At 41.3% G+C, this 21,884-nt stretch overlaps 1 protein-coding gene across 2 annotated transcripts in view; it reads right to left on the bottom strand.

Moving 5' to 3' along the window:
- The window catches only part of LOC118904523 (myosin VIIA and Rab interacting protein), a 222,422-nt gene that overhangs the window by 166,590 nt on the left and 33,948 nt on the right, over positions 1 to 21,884 (bottom strand). For both annotated transcript variants that reach the window (XM_036870745.1, XM_036870744.1), the window contains exon 2: positions 13,997 to 14,140. In XM_036870745.1, the coding sequence (XP_036726640.1) occupies positions 13,997 to 14,106 (110 nt within the window). In that variant the 5' untranslated portion in view covers positions 14,107 to 14,140. The remainder of the gene's footprint in view (positions 1 to 13,996; positions 14,141 to 21,884) is intronic.

A 21,884-nucleotide genomic window follows, 5' to 3' on the forward strand; every position in this document is an offset into this window, starting at 1 on the left:
AAGAAGCAGCCCAGTAGGGAAGCCCTCCCTAACTATGGGTCTGCGACATGCAAGACTTTGGAAACCACTTTCAAGGCAGAAACGTGTCTCGAGGAGAAAACAAACACTCTCAGTGGCTGCATCTAAGGCCAGTTAGTCCTGCTGGGGTAGCTGTGTGAATTCAGAACTTCTACTTCCTAGTTAAAAGCTTCCCTTTTTTATTTAAGCTGTCAAAGCAGAAAGTGTGATTTTCTCAGAAACTCTCTCTTCATTTGCCCACTGACCTGTTTTCTAGTTCATGTAGAAATATTTTGTTTCTACAATCAGAAAGAAACAGAAGCCACTGAACAGTTCCTATAGAAGGTATGCAGGGAAACAGAAATGAATAGAACCACCACCCTAAATAAAAGGCATCAGAGTTTCTGATTCTAAGGAAAAAAACATCCTGGCAGCCAACTGTGTCCTCTGGCCACAGCAGGTCAGCACACAAGTGAATATACGAAATGAAGAGAGACATTGAAGGTCTAAATAACTAAGCATCGGCTATAAAACAAACACTGGCATTTCTATTCTGCTTGTAGAGAATCATCTAATAGCAAAACAAGGGAAAGCATCTTGCTTTAGGAAAAGCTAAACCATAAAAACCATTTGAACTTACTAAATATATATGAAAATTTAAAGAGAACTGTAATTATTTAATTCATGGACAGGATACACCAGCCTAGAGCAAGGCATGTACAGACCTCACCCTGAGTTCTTATGAGTCCTTACCATGTTCCAGAGGCTGTCCACAGGGCTTCCCACATACTAATTCATTTAACCTCCCACACTCTAGTCAGGTACCCTCATCATCCTCATTGTACAGTGGAAAAACTGGAGGCTCAAAAAAACAAAGGAACATGCCCAAGGTCACACGTCAGGTGAGGATCCTCTGGTTGAAAAACAAACCAGCATCAATGAACCTGTAGTTCTTATGTTTTCAGCAAGACAAGTAGTGCCATTGAGCATCTAGCATTAAATACCACTCCCGTGCCTCTGCTCTGAGATTCATGTAAAATGAATAAACACTGTATGAAGGAAGGAAGATTTAAAATACAGTCGACAATGAATGGACTCTGTCTCCTCCCCCCTCCCTCCCTCTCTCTCTCTCACCACACATACCCCTAAGCACGGCAGGCAGTGTAGGATATTACGGGTCTGCTTCAGGACCACACAAAGCTGTTTATGCTCTCAGAGAAATAGAAGCTTTTAGGATCTGGTTCAGGATCCACTCAGCTAGATAAAGATGATGGCAGGGGAGGGGACCCAAGAGAGGAAGAAGGGGAAGGTAGGAAGAGAAGGGGGAGTGTCAGAAGGGCAGGGCCACATGGCGAAAGTCCAGGGCCTAGAGAAATGCAGGTCCTCTGGGGTCTCACAGATGTACGCAGGCAGGGAGACAAGCCATAGCCATGGGTGGTCTGACCTGAGACCTTAACCCAGGCCCTGGTTCAGGGCAGGGTGAGGATCTGGCAGGAGCACTCAGGTAGGCTCCAGCTCCAGTGAGTAGGGCAGTGGGGCAGGGGAACCTGCAGATGGGATTTGGGGAGCAACACAAAACCATGTCCCTCCAACCAGGCATCCTTGGGAAGAGGAAGCCCGGGCTCCAGGCACATTCCTGGCATGGAAAGGGGCAAAGTCCCAGCCCAGGCCATCTTATGCTGTGTAGGGAGTGGGCCCTGGTAGCTGTGAGATGCTCAGCCTGGAAGATGTAAAAGGCAAGCTGAGCACTGCAAGGTGGGAGCTGACTATGGGTAATCGTCACAGCTACAAGGGCTGACCACACACGAACATTTGGGGGAACGTGGCAGAGGCCAAGGACACATCATTCTAGTGCTAACTCCAGAGATGGCTGGAACCACAGACCCTGCCAACCTCCTATGCAGGTCACTTCATCCGGAAACCCAGGATCTGGCTAGACACACAGGAGACAGCTACTCTAGCTCTAGCCTGAGGCCTGGGGATAAGAATCAGCCAGAGAAGGAGGCTTGGGTCCTAGGCCCACACACATGAATAGCTGATGCAGGATGGGAGCCCGTGAGTCAGGCCAGCAGGGACGGTGAACTGCAGAGGGCTGGGACTCACTGGGCACCTGGGGCCCAGCTCTTCTGGGAATTTAAGGCATCAATCAGACATCCACAAGGGAATCTTGAGGCTGGAGCAGAAATCTCTCACCTGAAAGAAGGAACTCATTAAAAGTTATTCCGAGAGTCAGAGAGGTTCATGAATTTACTTCATGATGGTATCAACTCAGAAACTGATCCAGGAGATGGGCCTATTTTCTTTCTTTCTCTCTCTTTTTTTTTCTATCCTCACTGACATTTTTTTAATTGAAGTATAGTTGATATACAATGTTGTACAGCAAAGTGATTCAATTATGCATACACACACATTCTTTTTTAATATTCTTTTCCATTATGGCTTATCATAGTGAAACTGTGCACCTCAGATTGGGACTTGAACCCATGTGGCCAGAACTCGAACCCGGCCTAAACGCAGATTGGGACTTGGACCCACATGGCTGGGACTCAAACCGGGCCAAAACCCACAGTCTTCCAACTGAGATCACACACCTGGTTTCAGGACTTAATGAAGCTCAGGTTCTTGATGCCTCATCGCAGAAAGAATTCAGTGAGAGACAAAGTGATAGGTAAGAAGTGGATTTATTTAGAGAGATACACACTCCACAGACAGAGTGTGGGCCATCTCAGAAGGCGAGAAAAGCACCAGGGTATGGAGTTGTCAGTTTTTATAGGGGTGGGTAATTTCATAGACTAATGAGTGGGAGGAGTATTCAGCTATTTCAGGAAGGGGTGGGGATTCCCAGGAATTGGGCCACTGCCCACTTTTTGATCCTTATAGTGGCCTTGGAACAGTCATGGTGCCTGTAGGTGTGTCATTTAGCTTGCTGATGTGTTACAGTGAGCATATACTGAGGCTCAAGGTCGAGTGGAAGTCGACTTGTCCGCCATCTTGGACCCATTTGTTCTAATCAGTTTATGTCATGTCCTTGGTCTATGTCATTCTTTCAAAGGTTGTGCCCTGCCCCCTTCCCTCCTGTTTTAATAGGACATTGAACATGGCTTTCTGTGCTATACAGTATGACCTTGTTGTTTATCCATTCTATATATAATAGCTTACATCTGCTAACCCCAACCTCCCACTCCATCCCTCCCCCAACCCCCTCCCCCTTGGCAACCACAAGTCTGTTCTCTGTGTCTGAGAGTCTGCTTCTGTTCTGTAGATAGGTTCATTTGTGTCATATTTTAGATTATACATATGTGATATCATATGGTATTTTTCTTTCTCTTTCTCACTTCACTTAGTATGATAATCTCTAGGTCCATCCATGTTGCTGCAAATGGCATTATTTCGTTCTTTTTTATGGCTGAGTAGTATTCCATTGTATATATGTATCACATCTCCTTTATCCATTCATCATCTGTCGATGAACATTTAGGTTGTTCCCATGTCTTGGCTATTGTAAATAGTACTGCTATGAACATAGGGGTGCATGTATCTTTCCAAATTATAGTTTTGTCTGGATACATGCCCAGGAGTGGGATTGCTGGGTCGTATGGTAATTCTATTTTTAGTTTTCTGAGGAACCTCCATACTGTTTTACATAGTAGCTGCACCAACTTACATTCCTACCAACAGTACAGGAAGGTTCGAGATGGGCCTGTTTTCTTCAGGAGCTGAGTAAGGAGGTGAAGGCAGGGGCCTGTTTCCAGGAACTGAAGAAGGTCCTGGGGACAAGGAAATTGTCATTCCACTAGCACAGCACAGGGTGAAGGTAAAACTCTGATTTCCACAACGTCCACCTGTGTTCACCAACTCTGCATTTCTGACCATTTCTGGCTAAATGCTTGTGGACGTGCCTGAATTACTATGGTTGAAGAAAGCTGCTTGCACAATAGCTTCAGAAACTTTCCTCCTTATTCTCTTTCAAGTCCTGAATTCTATGTGTACCAAATGCCAAAGAAATGCTTTCTGGAGCCAGAGGTCTGAGGAATGAAAGTCCGGCCAAGAATTAGTACCACAAAAGCTTTATCAGAGCCCAGCAGAATTGAGCCCCTGACACTGGGAGTGGAAAAGCAAATAAGATCAGGAACTTAGAGCCACAAAAGCAATCTAGAATATTGTTATTAAAGAATATGGGATTATGGGGAGAAGGTATCCAGAATTTACAAATTAGTAACCATACATCTTTGAAGGGTTACAAATTAAAAAGTAAATAAGAGCATCAGTATGATTCTTTTTCTACATTATAAGTCCATTTGCAGCATCAAACTCTCTTGGCCATTCTTAAAAGCAGATCCCCACAGGCGAATATGTGATAACTTACAGTTTTATGGTACCAGAGACATTATACAAATTATGAATATGAGGACATCCTAAGGCCACTTTCTTATTTCAAAAATCATGACATGTACTTGGTCAACCATTAATTTCAAAGAAACATCAAAGGGTTTATTCCATTCTGAGATGGCAAGCTCTCCGTGGGGAATATGGCACGATCACAGTGTGCTTTCCTTTTAGACTGTACAGGGAAGCCAATACCAGGCTATTATTCTGAGATCACCTTCACATGGCAGATATAACAGTTGTTGATAGCAAAGGCCAATGCACAGTTAGGTAGCTAAGACATTCGCTGGATCTTTCAGATACCTACAAACCTCAAAGAAAAGGACTAGCCTTAAACAAAATTGGGGAAGAAAGCTTACTTTCTGATCCCATAAATTCCAAATTGCTTAACCTAGCATTCCAAACCAGTGCTGGCCAATAAAAATACAATGTGAGCAATATATATAAAGTCTTCTAGTAGGCACAGTTTTAAAAAGTAAAAAAGAAACAGGTGAAATTAATTTTAATTATACATTTTACTTAAAATGTAATTTTAGATACATTTCAATGTGTTTTCAATATAAAATTATTCATGAGATACTTTACATTCTTTTTCACACTAGAGCTCTGAAATCCAGAGTAATTTAGACTACATCTCCGTTTGGATAAGCCATATTTGAAGGGCTCAGTGCCACGTGTGACTAATGACTACTGTAATGTCCCAGTTACCCTTCCCCATAACCTGACTTAAACCCTACTACTTTCCCATCCCTTGGAATGTTACCCCAAGTTTTAGCAAGCACAGGTACCAGATTTTCTAAGATGGCCCTAATTTCACCCATTCTGTCCCATGACACCTGTGTCCCCTTGTTTTCAGTACCAAGGCAGTGTGATGTCCTAGCTCTGGTGTGACACTGCCTAGGTTTGATTCTACCTTTCACTATGTACAACCTGGGCCAGTTTTTAACTTCTTTTTAGAGCCTCACTTTCCCCATTTTGGAAAGAATAGCTCTTTTCTCACGGTGGCTGGGCATGGGAGGGGTTGCTATTCCTGGAACACCACTCTTCCACACGATGAGCCATGGCGCAAAAGGGACTGTTGTCAAAGCAGTCACTTCCTCCACTGCCCCACCACAGCTCCTGATTGGGGTTGAGAAAACATGCCCTCTTTTCTATCCATATCACTTCGCTCAGGATGCTCCCTGGTGCACAGACCTTTGTCTCAATCCACTTAAAGAATCCTGTCTACCTTCAGGGATCAAATAAATGCACCTCTCCTTCAGGAAGTCTTTCCTTTTTCCTACCTCCCATCTCCAAGATGAAAGTATTCCCATGGGTCTGCCATAATACTTTTATTTCTCACTCTCTGTAGCATCCTAATTATTCATATCAGACTTAGCTCACCTTCTGGACTTTTCCTCAAGGGTTAGGCACTTATTAACTTTGTGAACCCCTCTCTCCCTCCCCCACTCTTTCATCCCCCTCATGTTTCCCCAGGAGGCTCCTGACATTCAATATATGATTGTGAAGCAAATGAATGGATATCCAATAGCTTTGATGTAATATATGTGACCTTTTCGTTATTAAAAATGCCAGTAATAAGTAAAAAGGCGATTTTTAAAAATCTGTGAGGTCTGCTCTAGCTTTGAGATTGATACGCTCTATGCTACGCACGTCCTGCTTCTGAGGTCCTCACACCTGCCCTACACGAGTCTCCAGGACCATTCCTGGTGTCTCCGAGTTGCTGGGCCTTCCATCACAAAGTGACTCTCAGACAGAGCTGTGTCCGACTTCCCACTCCACCACACAGTGCGCCTGCTTTGGGCTCTGTTATTTCAGAGCCCTGCCGGGTGACTGGCCAGCCAACCTGATCTAGCGGTGCAGAGGAGGGAACTCCTGCCTTGCAGCATGCTCTCTCTGAGAGAGCAGATGCATCACTTGGACAGGTTAGTGCCACAGTGTTATTGTGGCCTCTCAGGAGCTACAAGGGGCCAGTGAGGAGATGCAGGGCAGATGCACTCTGTGAAGGCATAGTTATTTCATAAACCACAGGGCATATTTATTCCAACTGAGTAAAGACGAGGCAATCTGACTTCCAGCTTCAAAGAAGTATATGACCAGGAGTGTTTGTTAATTAATTCGATCAATTTAATTGTCCAAACTAGGGACCTTGAGAACAAAGCTGTTTTACTTTTTGAAAAAGAAACTTCTTGAAAAATTAAGTTCTCATACTAAAATTTTAATTTGTTTAAAATGAATTTTGAATGAAGATCCCTAACTCATTTCATTAAAAGCACTGTGTTCTCTTTATTTTGTAAAATCGTGGTTAAACCTCAAAGGAGTTTCTGTATAACAGACTAGAAACACAAAGCACTTCTAGTTTGGGGGAGATTCTCTGCTTTCCTGCAGTGGTCCTTCCACACCCCCTGGCAGCCCTTAGTTATTTTCTCACTTAGACCTGACTCTTGGGGGATGGACGATTGCCCTCACATCCTGTCACTGAGGTGGCAGAGAGAGCACAGGCCGTGTCAGCAAGTGAGTAACAGAAACAGGTCTCCAAGTGCATTAATCCCCCTCTTAACGCAGGCCCAAGGAGGAGGAATTTACACACTGCAGCTGCTGGGCTACAGCCACTGAGCCTCTCAGAGAAAGACTAGACGGGAAGTGCCCTGCCACTCATGCTCTGCATCCTCCCCTCCCTTCCTTCCCCTGGCCTGGCCTCTCCTGGGCCCCGCAGTCATTGGCAGGCAGAAGCACACTCTCAGTTCAGCAGACCCGGAAAATTAATGGCCCGTCGCAGTTACGGGAAACCATTTCATCAAATCTAACCACTGCTCCCACACAGACCAAGTCCATTAGAGCACCAGCAAATCTTTGGAAGTTACCCAGATGCTAACTAGCTTCTGGCCAGCACATTTTAAATGAGAAACTTTAAGGCTGTGGCTTTCTCATAAACATCTCAGTCTGAACACCAGAGTACCATGCAATTAACACTCATTTTAAAAACCAGTTTGCAAATGCGCCTGATAATATAAAATCACAGGGTATAAATTATGATTCTACTGTAAGTCTGGAGATATTTCCACAGGTGTCTTCTACTACATGAGGGGTCAGATGGCCCCAGAAACTATATCAGTCAATGTAATACTAGGCTATGCTGCTATAACAAATAAACCCTGAGGCCTCAGTGATTTATCCCAACAAAAGTTTATTTCATTTGGACACAAAGTCCCCTGCTGGTCATCAGAAACTCCCCTCTATCCGGTGTCTTAGGGGTCAGGCTCCCTCCATCTAATGATGTGTTAAGCAGTGGTACAAAGACCTATATCCACTTCTGTGTGACCCCAGAACATGCTCTGGGTACACTCTGCACACAGGGAGTACCCTTCATGTCTGTACCTCCCCCAGCCTCCTCCGTGGCCCTGACCAGCAAGTAAGTTACTGTGGCCAATAGGTTCCAGATGGCAGACTAAACAAACACTTAGTGTCCTCCCCTCCTTCCCAAGACTCCTTTAAAATGACAGCGAAGAAATAAAAGTGTAATTAATTCATAAAAGTGAAACGAAAAGGAGGGGACCAATGAGCCACCTGCAGATTTCAATGAAGTTCTGGAAAAGAGAGCAGCAAACACTGTTTTCAATCATAATAACTTAAGGGCTGCCTATTGATTTTCAACATTAGTGTCAACCTCTGAACAAAACAAGAAAGACTCAAATTTATGTTTGCAGAACAGCCCTTGAATATGTAAGCGTAAAGATACAGCAGGGACAGATGTGAGATAAGGAAAGTGGAAGGGGTGGTTGACGGAAGGTAGGGATGCCATATGCATACTAGCCATACGAATACATGTGCTGCCAGAACCAAGAAAGGATGGTGAATGTGGATGGAATGAGACCCAGAGGTTTCTGTATACTGTTTGTTTGAAAGATGACCAATAGAAAACCAAACCACAAATAATATAACCATCAAGAAACAAAAGGTAAAAGAAGTCTAAGTAAGTGAGCAAAATCCCCACCATTCAGAACAGAGAAATGAAAGACTATCTAAAACTGATACATCGAGAAATAGCAACATAAGCATATTTTTTTTAGATTTATGGAGGTAATGCTAGGAGGACTACAAAACTAAGGACAAAATCGATTAAACATGGAGCGGAGGACTGGTGCTTTTCATTGTAAGGTCTTTACCATTTTGTTTTCCAATGTCTGCATGAAAGCATCTGATAAGAAAGAAAAACAAAGAATAAAATTAATCAAGTATAGTGTGTATTTTCTACACATTTACCTGATTCGTCTAGACCCCAAGCCCCTGGAGGTAGGAGAAGGGGTCAACATGTCTTTTGTTCTCCGACGTGCTCCATCTATAGTTTTAATACTATGGTGTGTCCTGGAAAATGCAATCAACACTCACTCTATTGAACTTGTTTGTACATAAGTACCCCCTCCTCTGTCTGCCGCTGCATGTCCACTATTCTCAGGCCCACCCAGTCCTCTGTCTTCCCCCCAAATAGTCCTACTATGCGTATAGCCTTTAATGGGATTGAATGTTCAATACCCCACATCCCCAGTGCTGGGAATGCACATAATCTTAGTGAAGTGGGGTCCACATAGTCTCTTTATATAGGAAGACCTATGACTGTGCATATACACAGGAGCTGACATACCCAGTTGTGGTGTGACTGTGCTCATTAGGGGGTGAGGTGGGGAGTGGGGGACAGGGCTTTTCTACCTGCATGGAAGAACAGTTTTGAAAAGGCTTAATCCCGTCTGTATAATTCAGAGGCTGTGGGAAACAGAATCCTGGCTCTACCCCAATTAACTGTGTGATTCTGAGAAAGCTTTGTAACCTCTCTGTGTTTGGGTGCCTTCATGTAAATGGGGATCCTCCTTACAGGGACTCCTATGATGAATCAATAGTATGAACTATTGATATTTCATATAAAATATGAAATATTTTATTCAGTGCCAGTTCACAGCTTTTATATCTTCTAGTTATCGTTCCATGAATTTATTTCCTAATTGTGCTGAATGCTTCAGCCCCACTCTCTCTGTTTCCCTTACCATCATATGTTCTGAGGACATTTAATTCACATTTTCACCACTATTTACTACATTTTATGTCAACACTGAAGAACAGATCATTAGAAACACTGGGTAACCTCTACACCCAAGACCTACCTTCACAAAACCTAACCAGAGAAACTAGGTAAATAAGGAACAGCTGGCCGGGAGAAAAGAAACACAATTCAGTTTGAAACCTTAAAATAAAAATCTTCCATTCTGCGTCTTATGCTCATTAAAGCAAATATTAAAGAATTCAAAAATACTTTCTGTAACATAGCTTCGAAGACTCTTTCATGTCTCCTAAATCCAAGCAATGCAGAGAGGCAAGGAAAGGTTTAACAATTGCAGTGGTTTTGAGTTTGGATTCACTACACGTGGTTTGGGCTTAGGATATAGTTGGACTTTGTTCTACTACTACACTCCCCTGGCTCCCTCCCCCAGCTCCTCTGGAAACATAAAGGCGCATCCCTGAATCAGAACTTGACATTTGTTGTTCCTTCCACCTTGCTTGATATTACCCCAAAGAGCAGCCCAGCTCCCTCCCTCACCTCCAGCAAGTCTCTGCTTAAGTCTCACCAGAGAAGTCTTCCCCAACCAGCCCGTGTAAAAGAGAGCACCCTGCCCATCCCTGGCCAGTCTCTATCCCCCTTCCCTGCTTTATTCTTCTTCATGGCTCTCACCACTACCTAACACTTATAAATATGTTTGTATTTATTTACTTCCTCTCTCTCTCCTCTCTCTAGGGCAGCACTAGCCAATAGAAATATATTGTGAGACATGTCTAATTTTAAATTTTCTAGTAGCCATATTAAAAAAAAGTAAAAAGAAACAGGAAAAATTAATTTTAATGTCTTTTCTTTAAGCTTGTATATCTAAAACATTGGCACTTCAAAATGTAATCAATATAAAAATTATTATTATTATTTTTTAAATTAATTAATTTATTTTTGGCTGCATTGGGTCTTCGTTGTTGGGTCTTCATTGCTGCACGCAGGCTTTCTCTAGTTGTGGCAAGCGGGGTCTACTCTTCGTTGTGGTGCGTGGGCTTCTCATTGAGGTGGCTTCTCTTGTTGCAGAGCTCGGGCTCTAGGCACACGGGCTTCAGTAGTTGTGGCACTCAGGCTCAGTAGTTGTGGCTCACGGGCTCTAGAGCACAGGCTCAGTAGTTGTGGCGCACGGGCTTAGTTGCTCCGCGGCATCTGGGATCTTCCCGGACCAGGGCTCGAACCCGTGTCCCCTGCATTGGCAGGCGGATTCTCAACCACTGCGCCACCAGGGAAGTCCCTATAAAAATTATTAATGAGATATCTTACATGTTTTGGTACTAAATTTTTGAGATCTGGTGTGTATGTTACATTTACAGTGCATCTTAATTCAGACTCACCCCATTACAAGTGCACAGAAGCCACACATGGTCGGTGGCTACAGTATGGGCAGCACAGCTCTAGAATATAAACTCCTTGGGGCAAAGACTTATTTTGCTCACTGTTATGTATCCAACAGCTAGAATAGTGCCTGGCATATGGATTTTTTTTTTAATTAAAGTACAGTTGATTTACAATGTTGTGTTAATTTCTGCTGTACAGCAAAGTGATTCAGTTATACATATATATACATTCTTTTTAAAAATATTCTTTTCCATATATTTTTTTAAATGTTACTTATTTTTTACTTATTTATTTTTGGCTGCATTAGGTCTTTGTTGCTGCACGCAGGCTTTCTCTAGTTGCGGTGAGCAGGGGCTACTCTTCCTTGAGGTGTGTGGGCTTCTCGTTGCAGTGGCTTCTCTTGTTGCGTAGCACGGGCTCTAGGTGCATGGGCTTCAGTAGTTGTGGCATGTAGGCTCAGTAGTTGTGGCTCGTGGGCTCTAGAGTTCAGGCTCAGTAGTTGTGGCGCACGGGCTTAGTTGCTCTGTGGCATGTGGGATCTTTCTGGACCAGGGCTTGAACCCGTGTCCCCTGCATTGGCAGCTGGATTCTTAACCACTGTGCCACCAGGGAAGCCCCTCCATTATAGTTTATCATAGGATATTGAATATAGTTCTCTGTGCTATACAGTATGACCCTGTTGTTTATCCATTTTATATATAAAAGCTTACATCTGCTAACCCCAACCTCCCACTCCATCCCTCCCCCCAGCCCCCACCTCCTTGGCAACCACAAATCTGTTCTCTATGTCTGTGAGTCTGTTTCTATTTCATAGATAGGTTCATTTGTGTCATATTTTAGATTCCACATGTAAGTGATATCTTATGGTATTTGTCTTTCTCTTTCTGACTTACTTCACTTAGTATGATAATCTCTAGTTGCATCCATGTTGCTGCAAATGGCATTATTTCATTCTTTTTTATGGCTGAGTAGTATTCCATTGTATATATGTACCACATTGTCTTTATCCATTCATCTGTCAATGGACCTTTAGGTTGTTTCCATGTCTTGGCTATTGTGAATAGTGCTGCTACGAACATAAGCGTGCATGTATCTTTTTGGATTAGACTTTTGTCTGGATATATGCCCAGGAGTGGGATTGCTGGATCATATGGTAATTGCATTTTTAGTTTTCTGACGAACCTCCATACTGTTTTCCATAGTGGCTGTACCAACTTATATTCCCACCAACAGTGTAGGAGGGTTCACATTTCTCCACACCCTCTCCAGCATTCATTATTTGTAGACTTTTTAATGATGGCCATTCTGCCTGGTGTGAGGTTCTGATTTGCATTTGTCTAATAATTAGCAATGTTGAGCATCTTTTCATGTGCCTATTGGCCATTTATATTTCTTCCTTGAAGAACTGTCTATTTAGGTCTTCTGCCCATTTTACAAGTGGGTTGTTTGTTTTTTGTTGTTGAGTTGTATGAGCTGTTTGTATATTTTGGAAATTAAGCCCGTGTCAGTTGCATCATTTGGAAATATTTTCTCCCATTCCGTATGTTGTCTTTTCATTTTGTTTAAGGTTTCCTTTGCTGTGCAAAAGCTTGTAAGTTTGAGTAGGTCCCATTTATTTATTTTTGTTTTTATTTCTATTGCCTTGGGAGACTGACATAAGAAAACATTGGTATGATTTATGTCAGAGAATGTTTTGCCTATGATCTCTTCTAGGGGTTTTATGGTATCATGTCTTATGTTTAAGTCTTTAAGCCATGTTGAGTTTATTTTTGTGCATGGTGAGAGGGTGTATTCTTACTTCATTTACACGAGGCTGTCCAACTTTCCCAGCACCACTTACTGAAGAGACTGTCTTTTTCCCATTGTATATTCTTGCCTCCTTTGTTGAAGATTAATTGACCATAGGTGTGTGGGTTTATTTCTGCGCTCTCTATTCTGTTCCATTGATCCATATGTCTTTTTTTGTGGCACATGGTTTTTAAATCAAATAACTACTTAATTAACAGATTTCTTGTCTTCCATCTAATAAGCACATATTAAATATATACGATATGGGAAAAAAACATGGTGGAAATAAAGTAAATTACACTAGAGTACTTACAAGTAAGGGAGGTAAATATTCTACAGAAACAGAAAGTCTGAGAAACTCCAAGGGCAAAGGAAAACAACCCATGTCATTTTTAAGCAGAGTGGGAAAGGGCATGGTTACAGCTGAAATGGGGCACCACCCTGGAGGACTGGAGGCAGGAGGATCATAGAGAAGGTGACTGCAACGACTGGGATGAAAAGCCACGAAAGCTGGACTGGGATAGGGCTGGGAGAGATGCTGAGGAGGCAGAAATAACAGGGCCTGGCCCTGCCCTGTGTGGGGACCAAGTCAGGGGAGGAATGATAATGACTGAGGTTTTGAGCTCAGTGGCTAAGGAAGGAGACAGTGCCATGACAAACCTGGGGAATCCCAAGGGAAAACAGGTTTATGGAGATGGGGAGCTCATGATGACCTGCCATCAGGTTCTAACACACAAACCCCAACACATGACCGCATTTCCATCACTCTGACTTCTTCCAAATTTAGGCAGCAACAGTACTTCCAAGAACATCCCACGAGGAAATACCAACTGCAGAGGAGTCACAAGGCCCCCCTCTCTGGGTCTCAGTTTTTCCCTCTATAAAATGAGGAGGGTGATGCTGAGCCAGGTAACCCCATCCCAGCCTGGTGGTCACCTTCCTTGTATCAGGTCTTCAGAGCTCTCTTCCTGCACCATGGTAGCTGAGAGCTCTAACAGAAGATTGTACAGCTATGAATCTAATTCTCCCATTTATATAACACTTTGGTTATTCTTCAGTAGTACCTGCCGACAAGAAAATTAAAGCCAGGGGCAAACTCCAAACAGCCACCGTCAGCATGAACTCCATCCATTCTAGAGCTAATAATTTACAGGGTGAGAAGCTGAACACAAACTTGACTGCGAGTGTGAACAGCCACATTTCTGAGCTGACATTGTGATGCCCAGTGTTGAAGCTGGCCAGCCTGACTACAAAGGGAAGGACATTCTTCCTCTGTGTGTTTGCATGACATAAAGACTTTGAGCGTAGGGCTGGCAGCAAGGAACACTCTGGAAGCCTGTTTCACTTGTCCACATATGGTTCACTGTACCCAGGTGGGAAATAGAGGCATCTCACCTGAGCCGCTCTTCCTCTTTTTTTCGGAGATTGAAGTCTCGCTGAACCACCTGCAGAACATGCTCTGTTTCATCATCGGTCAGACCAGACAGGTCCAGCTTCCTCCCCATGATTTAACACCAAACACAGACAATGGAACGAGACCTGAGAAATCAAAGGAGAGACCACAGATTGAGGGCAAGATAAAAGTCCTTCATGGATAAAATCAACCAATGTTGTTATTAAACAAAATTAGACACAGTGTTTACATAAGATAGTATCCTGCTCTGCTCTCATACTCAACAAACATTTACAGACAACTTCAGCAAGACTGTGGAGAAAAAGAGAAGGTAACTGGTCATCAACGGTGTCATTTATCCCAACTCTTAAATTAGAAAAAAAATAGATAAATTATTCTTTTCGACAGAATGAAGCATACATGAGACCTGGTGTGGATTTCCACAAAACACCAAAACACAATATCTAAAACTTCTAAAGTTCTATGGTTTGAAGTTTCAAATTTTAAATATCACACATAATTGTAAGATAAAATAAATCATACTTAAAAAACAATCATAGGGGAATTCCCTGGCGGTCCAGTGGTTAAGATTCCAGGCTTTCACTGCTGGGAGCCCGGGTTCAATCCCTGGTCTGGGAACTAAGATCCCGCAAACCGCATGGTCAGGCCAAATAAGTAAATAAAAGTGTCAAAAAACATCCTATATATACTATATCCCTTGAAGTTTTTATCACATGACTATGAAATATAAACTAGAAATCAATAAACTCTCCTCTGCCAAAAAAAAAAATATATATATAGTAAAATAATCTTTTTAGACATTTTCTCAGAACTAGAAAAGATGATATTTCAAAGACACACCTCCCAGCAGTGCACACCTAAAAATTACGGGAAACCATATTTTTAAAAATCATTTTTAATGAATGGCTGCACCCAGGGATGAATCAAATACATAATTCCAAAAAACTGCCCAGAACTGAAGGGCAGCACAAACGTAAATGTAAACATTCTCAACAAAATATTAGTGGAACCAATGCAGCAAGATTTCAAAAGCATTATTATATAACATAACCAAGTGAGTTTTATCTAAGCAATGCAACGTTGTTTCAGCATTCAAAAATCAATCAGAGTAATCTGCCACATTAACAAAATAAAAGGGAAAAATCATCCGATCATTTCAATAGATGCAGAAAAAGCATTTGACAAACTTCCATGCCCATTCATAATAGAAACCCTCTGAAAACTAAGACTAGAAGATACTTCCTCAATCATATAAAAGGCATTAAAAAATGAAAACAACAAAAACCTACAATTAACATCATATTCAATGATGAAAGACTGTTTCCCCCTAAGATCAGGAGAAAGGCAAGAATGACCACCCTTACAACCCCTACTCAATACTGAATGTCTTTATTATAAAGCTACAATAATTGAGGCAGAGTGGTATTGGCATATAGGTAGGTGTATTGATCGGCTAGGGCTGCTGTAACAGAGCACCACAGACTAGGTGGCTTAAATAACATAAATGTATTTTCTCACAGTCTTGAAGGCTAGAAGTCTGAGATCAAGATGTCGGCAGAGTTGACTTCTCCTGAAGCCTCTCTCCGTGGCTTATAGATGGCCATCTTCTCCCTGTGTCTTCACATGGTCTTCCCTCTGTGCACACCTATGTCTGAATTTTTCCTTCTTATAAGGACACCAATTATATTGGATTAGGGCCCACCTTAACACCATCATTTCAACTTAATTGCCTCTTTAAATGTCCTATCTTCCAAACACAGTCACAATCTGAGTTACTGGGGTTAGGACTACAATGTATGAATTTGGCAGGGGACACAACTCAACCTGTAACACTTCACCCTTTGCTCCCCCAGATATCTTGTCCTTCTTACATGTAAATTACATTCACCCCCATCCCAACAGCCACCACAGTCCCAACCTATTGCAGCGTCAACTCGAAGTCCAAATTCTCATCTCATTATTATCTAAATTAGGTATAGGTGAAACTTGAGGTATGATTCATCCTGAGGCAAAATTCATTTCCCATTGTGAACCTGTGAAACCAGACAAGTTACCTGTTACCAAAATAGAACAGTGAGGCAGGCATGCGATAGGCATTCCATTCTAGCTGGGAGAAACTGGAAAGGAGAAAGAAGTCTTAGGTCTCAAGCAAGTCTGAAAGCAGGGCAAATTCCATTAGATTTTTTTTTATTAAGTTATACTTGACATACAATACTGTATTAGTTTCAGGTGTACCACATAGTGATTTGATATTTTTACACATTGTGAAATAATCACCACAGTAAGTCCGGTTACCATTGTCACCATACAAAGTTGTTACAATATTATTAACCATGTTCTCTATGTGTACTTTTTTCCATGCATAATCTCTGATGTTTATTTTTTAATAATTTTTATCCCTGTGTGTGTACTTTACATCCCCGTGACTAATTTATTTTATAATTGGATGTTTGTACCTCTTATTCCCTTCACCTATTTCATCTGTTCCCCCGACCCCCTCTTCTCCAGCAACCACCAGTTTGTTCTCTGTATTTATGAATCTGTTTCTGTTTTGTTTTGTTTGTTTAAGGCTCAAGGATAATCCTCTTGGGCTCCATGCTCTGTCCTCTGAGCCCGCCAGGGTGGCTGTCCCACCCCCTTGGCCCTGGGTGTAGACACAGCAGCTTGGCCCACCCTTGGTAATTGAGGAGGGACAGCCCCATCCCCCAGGTCATGGTGACAGTGGCACCCCTGCAGACCTCTGATTTGTCTTCAGGATCATTCTTCCCTTGTCCTGAAGGATAATGCATGTTTGTAGCCAAATAGCTCTACTGGCCCATCCTGTAGACAGACTCTCAGAAATCCAACAGCCTTCCCTCATTTGTCCTGTCTCTGTTTAGCCTAAGCTGGCAGTGTTTCTGTTGATATAAATTCTCAAAAACTTTGTCAGCTTCCCACGCGGTTCACAGGGGCCAAGCCATCAGACAAGAGGTCCTCTACAGATCTGTCCTGAATAACGGCGTCTCTATTCCCGGCTTCTGCTGCAATGGTTGACTGGATCTGTGAGCCACACTCTAATCTCTTTAGCAAATGGCTGTCCAGCCACACCTCTGTTGCTCTCTACAGACAGAATTTCTTATTTTTGCAATATGGATAGACAGAATTTTCCAAATCTGCAAGTTCTGGTTCCTTTAGTGTAACAATTCCTTCTTCAATTTACCTCTCTCCTCTCACATCTTATTATAGCAGCAAGGACAAACCAGTCTTTAATACTTATTTTAGAATTCTTCTCAGCTAAATATCCAAGTTCATCATCACTTACAAGTTCTACTTTCCACAAGACACTAGAACACAATTCAACCAAATTCTCTGCCGCTTTATAACAAGGAACAGCTTTCCTTCAGTTTCCAATAACATCTTCCTCATTTCCGTCTGAGACCAGTACCTCTAACATTCATTTCTACCAACATTCTGTTCATGATGATATATGCGTTCTCTAACATGAGAGAAGCTTTCTCTGCAGCTCTCCTCTTTTCTTTCTTATTTTATTTTACTTTTTGGCCACACCGCACGGCATGTGGGATCTTAGTTCCCCCAACAGGGATCAAACCTGCGCCCCCTGCAGTGGAAATGCAGAGTCTTAACCACTGGACCACCAGGGAAGTCCCTCCGTTTTTCTTCCTGAGACCTCACTATAATCACCTTTAACATCCATATTTCTACCAATAGTCTCCTCAAGGCAACCTAGGCTTTTTCTAACATACACCTCAAAACTCTTCCACCCTCTACCCTTAGCCAGTTCCAAAGTCATTTCCACATTTTTATACAGAAGAAGAAACAGAGATGGCAAATACACATATAAAAAGATGCTTAATGTCATTGGTAGCTAGAGAATTGCAATTAAAATCATATTTCACACCCACCAAAATCATCTTTATCAACTGTTGACAGGAGGTGGGACAATTTTGATATAGTGAGTAAAAATTGGTACAATCTCTTTATAACACAATTAGGCATCATTTTCAAAGTTGAAGATACATGTACCTTATGAATTAGCATTTCTGCCACACCTAGGTATATTCCTCAGATATAATCTTGCAAATATGCACCAACAGATAGGAATCAGGTTGAATCATATGAAATAAATAGGAGCCTATAAAAATGCCTATTTCACACAGTTCAACCTAACAGAAGAACATTAGTAACAGTCACATTCAAAATAACAAAAAAATAAAACAAATAAGTAAAACCTGTAAACCACCCCAAACATCCATAAGCAGGAAGAAGGATAAACAAATATTGTATACTTGTTTCATACCAATGGAATACTCCACTGCAATGAAAAAGAACATTCTGAAGGTATATTCCACATAGATGAATCTTAAAAACATGCTGTTGAGATAGAGAAGCCACATATATATGCATGTACAGCATACAAACTGTATGACTCCTTTTATATAAAGTTCAAAAACACAGAAAGTCAAGTATACATATATTTTTAGGAATAAATGTGATAAAACTATACAGAACAAAGTGGGACCTCTGTGGAGGAGAGAAAAGATTTGGCTAGGGATAATCACATTATGGGTGGGGAGAGTGCCTAGAGCACCTGCTGGTCTGAGGGAATGAATTAGAAATAAGGTCCCACCCCTAGGCTGCTCAGGAAAGGGGAAGCTTCATAGCTGCCATCTTCTAGTCTTCCGATGAGCAGGGAGAAACAGATTAGAGGGCACAGGGAAAATGCAGACCGACTTCTTCCTTTAAAACACCCCATTAAAGGTGATAATGGCACTCTGGAGTTTCCCAGAAGGTGACGTGTCTGCCCCCTTCATTTCACTTCACTGGCTTTTGGTTCCTGAGAATTCCAAATGAGATTCTAAGATGCCCAGTTAGTACAAGACAGAAGTGATAACTCTGATCATATCAAATCTAAAAAGAATGATCAGGACTCAAGAGGGATAAATGGTTTCTGTAAAGAAATAAATAAAGTAGCTGTAAATGGATAAGACAGAGAATAATGAGAAACCCTTTTTGGGAAATGGTAAAAGCTTCTTCCCTTTTCTACAGGAAACACAATTAGATTCCCTGCACAAGAGAAAGAGCATCGTTAGGGCTGGAAAAGCCTCAATGTCCATGAGTCAGAGGTCACGGAAGTATGACTCTTTCACTGCCCAAAGGGAAGTGACTTCCCAGACACAAAACCAGTTCAGATGCTCTGACTTCCAGACCCGTGCTCCTGCCCCTGGATTTCTCTGGTTTATACTCAACTAAGATGGTAGCAGAGAGAATACATTTTAAAATTTAGTAATGAGAAAATTAATAAACTTCAGGATTTAATTATATCACCATTTCCCTAATGTGTGTTTCTCAGGTCACTGTTCCCACAAGCGATCTGAGAAAGGAGAGCTCTGTGATGAAATAAAGGTGAGAAATGCCTCAAACTGTATTGCCCTCTCAGGGATACACAGTGCATATAAGCTTATCAGAACCTCTAAGAAGTCTATCACTAAAGAACCAGTCTGATTTTGTTTATCCCTGTAGTTCTCAAATGCATTTGTCTGCAAATACCTCTTTCTTTAATAACAGCTATCTCTTAACATCCAAAGAAATGACTATTTGGGAATTATTGCCATAAGTCCATCCCATGATGACAAATTCCAGTAGCTATTCTAATATAATTACTGAATTGATTTAGCTGGGGTTTTTATACAATTATCATAAGAAGCTACAGAGTTATATGAGCTTTAGAAGAAGCTGATGACTTAAAAAGGAAAGCAAATGGAAACAAATTTAAAGATAGGAAACCAAAATAAAGGTAGAATTGTCTTTACTATTCTTGGCTAGAACAACTAGAGGAAGGATACAGATACTTCTATAGGAAACTAGTAAGCACAACCTTGCACATGAAAAAAACCAGACATTCCAAGAATATGAAATACATACATAATGGGAGGTTCATCATGAAAGGTCAATGTCTACACAAGCGACATTCTAGAAAGGAACCTAGAACAGATGGGTCAAGGACAAATGCATGCATGGGATCTTTACAAATCCACAGTGTGTGTGTGTGTGTGTGTGTGTGTGTGTGTGTGGTGGTGATGATGATGATGATGATGCACCTAATACATAGAAAGAAGTACAGAGATTAACTTGGACTATCCAAAGTCCTAAAAGTAATAAAGGGTGAATACCGCTAGGGCTTCCCTCTTTGACCATGGCTAGATCTTGACTAGAACTGAAAAGAAATTTCTTATTCCTACAAAGGAATCGAAATGTTAGGGCTATCCCATTTAAGGCACTTGTTATCAGGGGGTAAAAAAGGAAAAGAACTTGCCTGGGAAGGAAAGAAAAACACAAATGGTCCGATATGTACTTTCACTGTGACTTCTTTTGAGCAAGTGGTGCTTGGGCTGTAAGACTCACTGATCTTCATTCCTTCACCTTCAAGGGTGTTATCCCTGCCATGAACAGCCCCCTCTCTGAGACTCATCCTTTACCTGAACACAGGAATGGCCCAGAGGAGACATGGTCACACCACCAGGGCACAGCTGATTGGACCAGGGGTGTCACCTGACCCATACGGGATGTCAGATTCTATCTCCTGGGAATGATATTAACAGGAGTGAAAAAAAGGAATTGAAGAATACTGAATAAATTATGGTGGATAACTTCCCAAATTTGATGAAAAGTGTTAATCTGCTCATCCAAGAAGCTCAACAAACTCTAGCAGGATAAATTCAAAGAATGCACATCTAGACACATTATAGTCAAATGGTTAAAAGCCAAAGAAAATACAGAATCTTGAAAGTAAAACAGAAAATGACTCATCACACATGAGGGATCCTCAATAAGGTCAACTGCTGACTTCTTATCAGGAATCTTGGAGGCCAGAAGGTATTGAGATGATATATTCAAAGAACTGAAAGGAAAGGACTATTATCCAAAAATTCTATATCCAGAAAAGTATCCTTCAAAAATGAAGGATAAATTAAGACAATTAAGGCTTCCAGATAAGCAAAAACAGAGAGACTTTATCACTAGCAGACCTGCCTTACAAGAAATACTAAAGGAAGTCTTTGTAGCAAAGACTGACAGAATTAAAGGAAGAAATGGACAATTCAGCAATAATCATTAGAGATTTCGATATCAACCTTCAATAATGGATTGAACAACTAGCAAAACGTCAGCAAGGATATAGAAGATTTAAGCTATATTGTAAGCTACCTAGATCTAACAGACATCTACAGAACACTCTACATGATGGTACAACATATATTCTTCTCAAGTGTACGTGGACTATTCTCCAGATAGACCATATATTAGGCTGTAAAATAAATCTCAATACATTTAAAGGAGTTGAATAATATAAAATCTGTTCTCTAACTACAATGGAAGAAAATTAGAAATTAATAACAGAAAGAAATTTGCGACATTCACATGTATATGGAAATTAAACAATGTACTCTAAATAACCAAAGGGTCAAGAGAAATAAGAAAATACTTTGAGATAAATAAAAATGAAAACACATGTACCAAAACTTATGGGATGCAGCTAAACCAGTGCTTAGGGGTAAATTTATAGCTATAAACACCTATATTAAAAAGGAAGCATCACAAATCAATAACCTCACCTTCTACCTTAAGAGACAAAAAAAAAAAAGCAAACTGAACCCAAGTAAGCAGAAGGAAGGAAATAATAAAGACAAATCAATGGAATAGAAAAACAATAGAGAGAAATCAACAAAACCTGAAGTTAGTTCTTTGGAAAGATCAACAAAATTGACAAATCTTTGGCAAGGCTGACCAAGAAAAAAAACAAAAGATTGAAATTACTAAAATCAGGAATGAAAGAGGGCCATCACTATTGACTTTACAGAAATAAAAAGGATT

The sequence above is a fragment of the Balaenoptera musculus genome, chromosome 11 (genome assembly GCF_009873245.2).
Source record: "Balaenoptera musculus isolate JJ_BM4_2016_0621 chromosome 11, mBalMus1.pri.v3, whole genome shotgun sequence".
Lineage (NCBI taxonomy): Eukaryota > Metazoa > Chordata > Mammalia > Artiodactyla > Balaenopteridae > Balaenoptera > Balaenoptera musculus.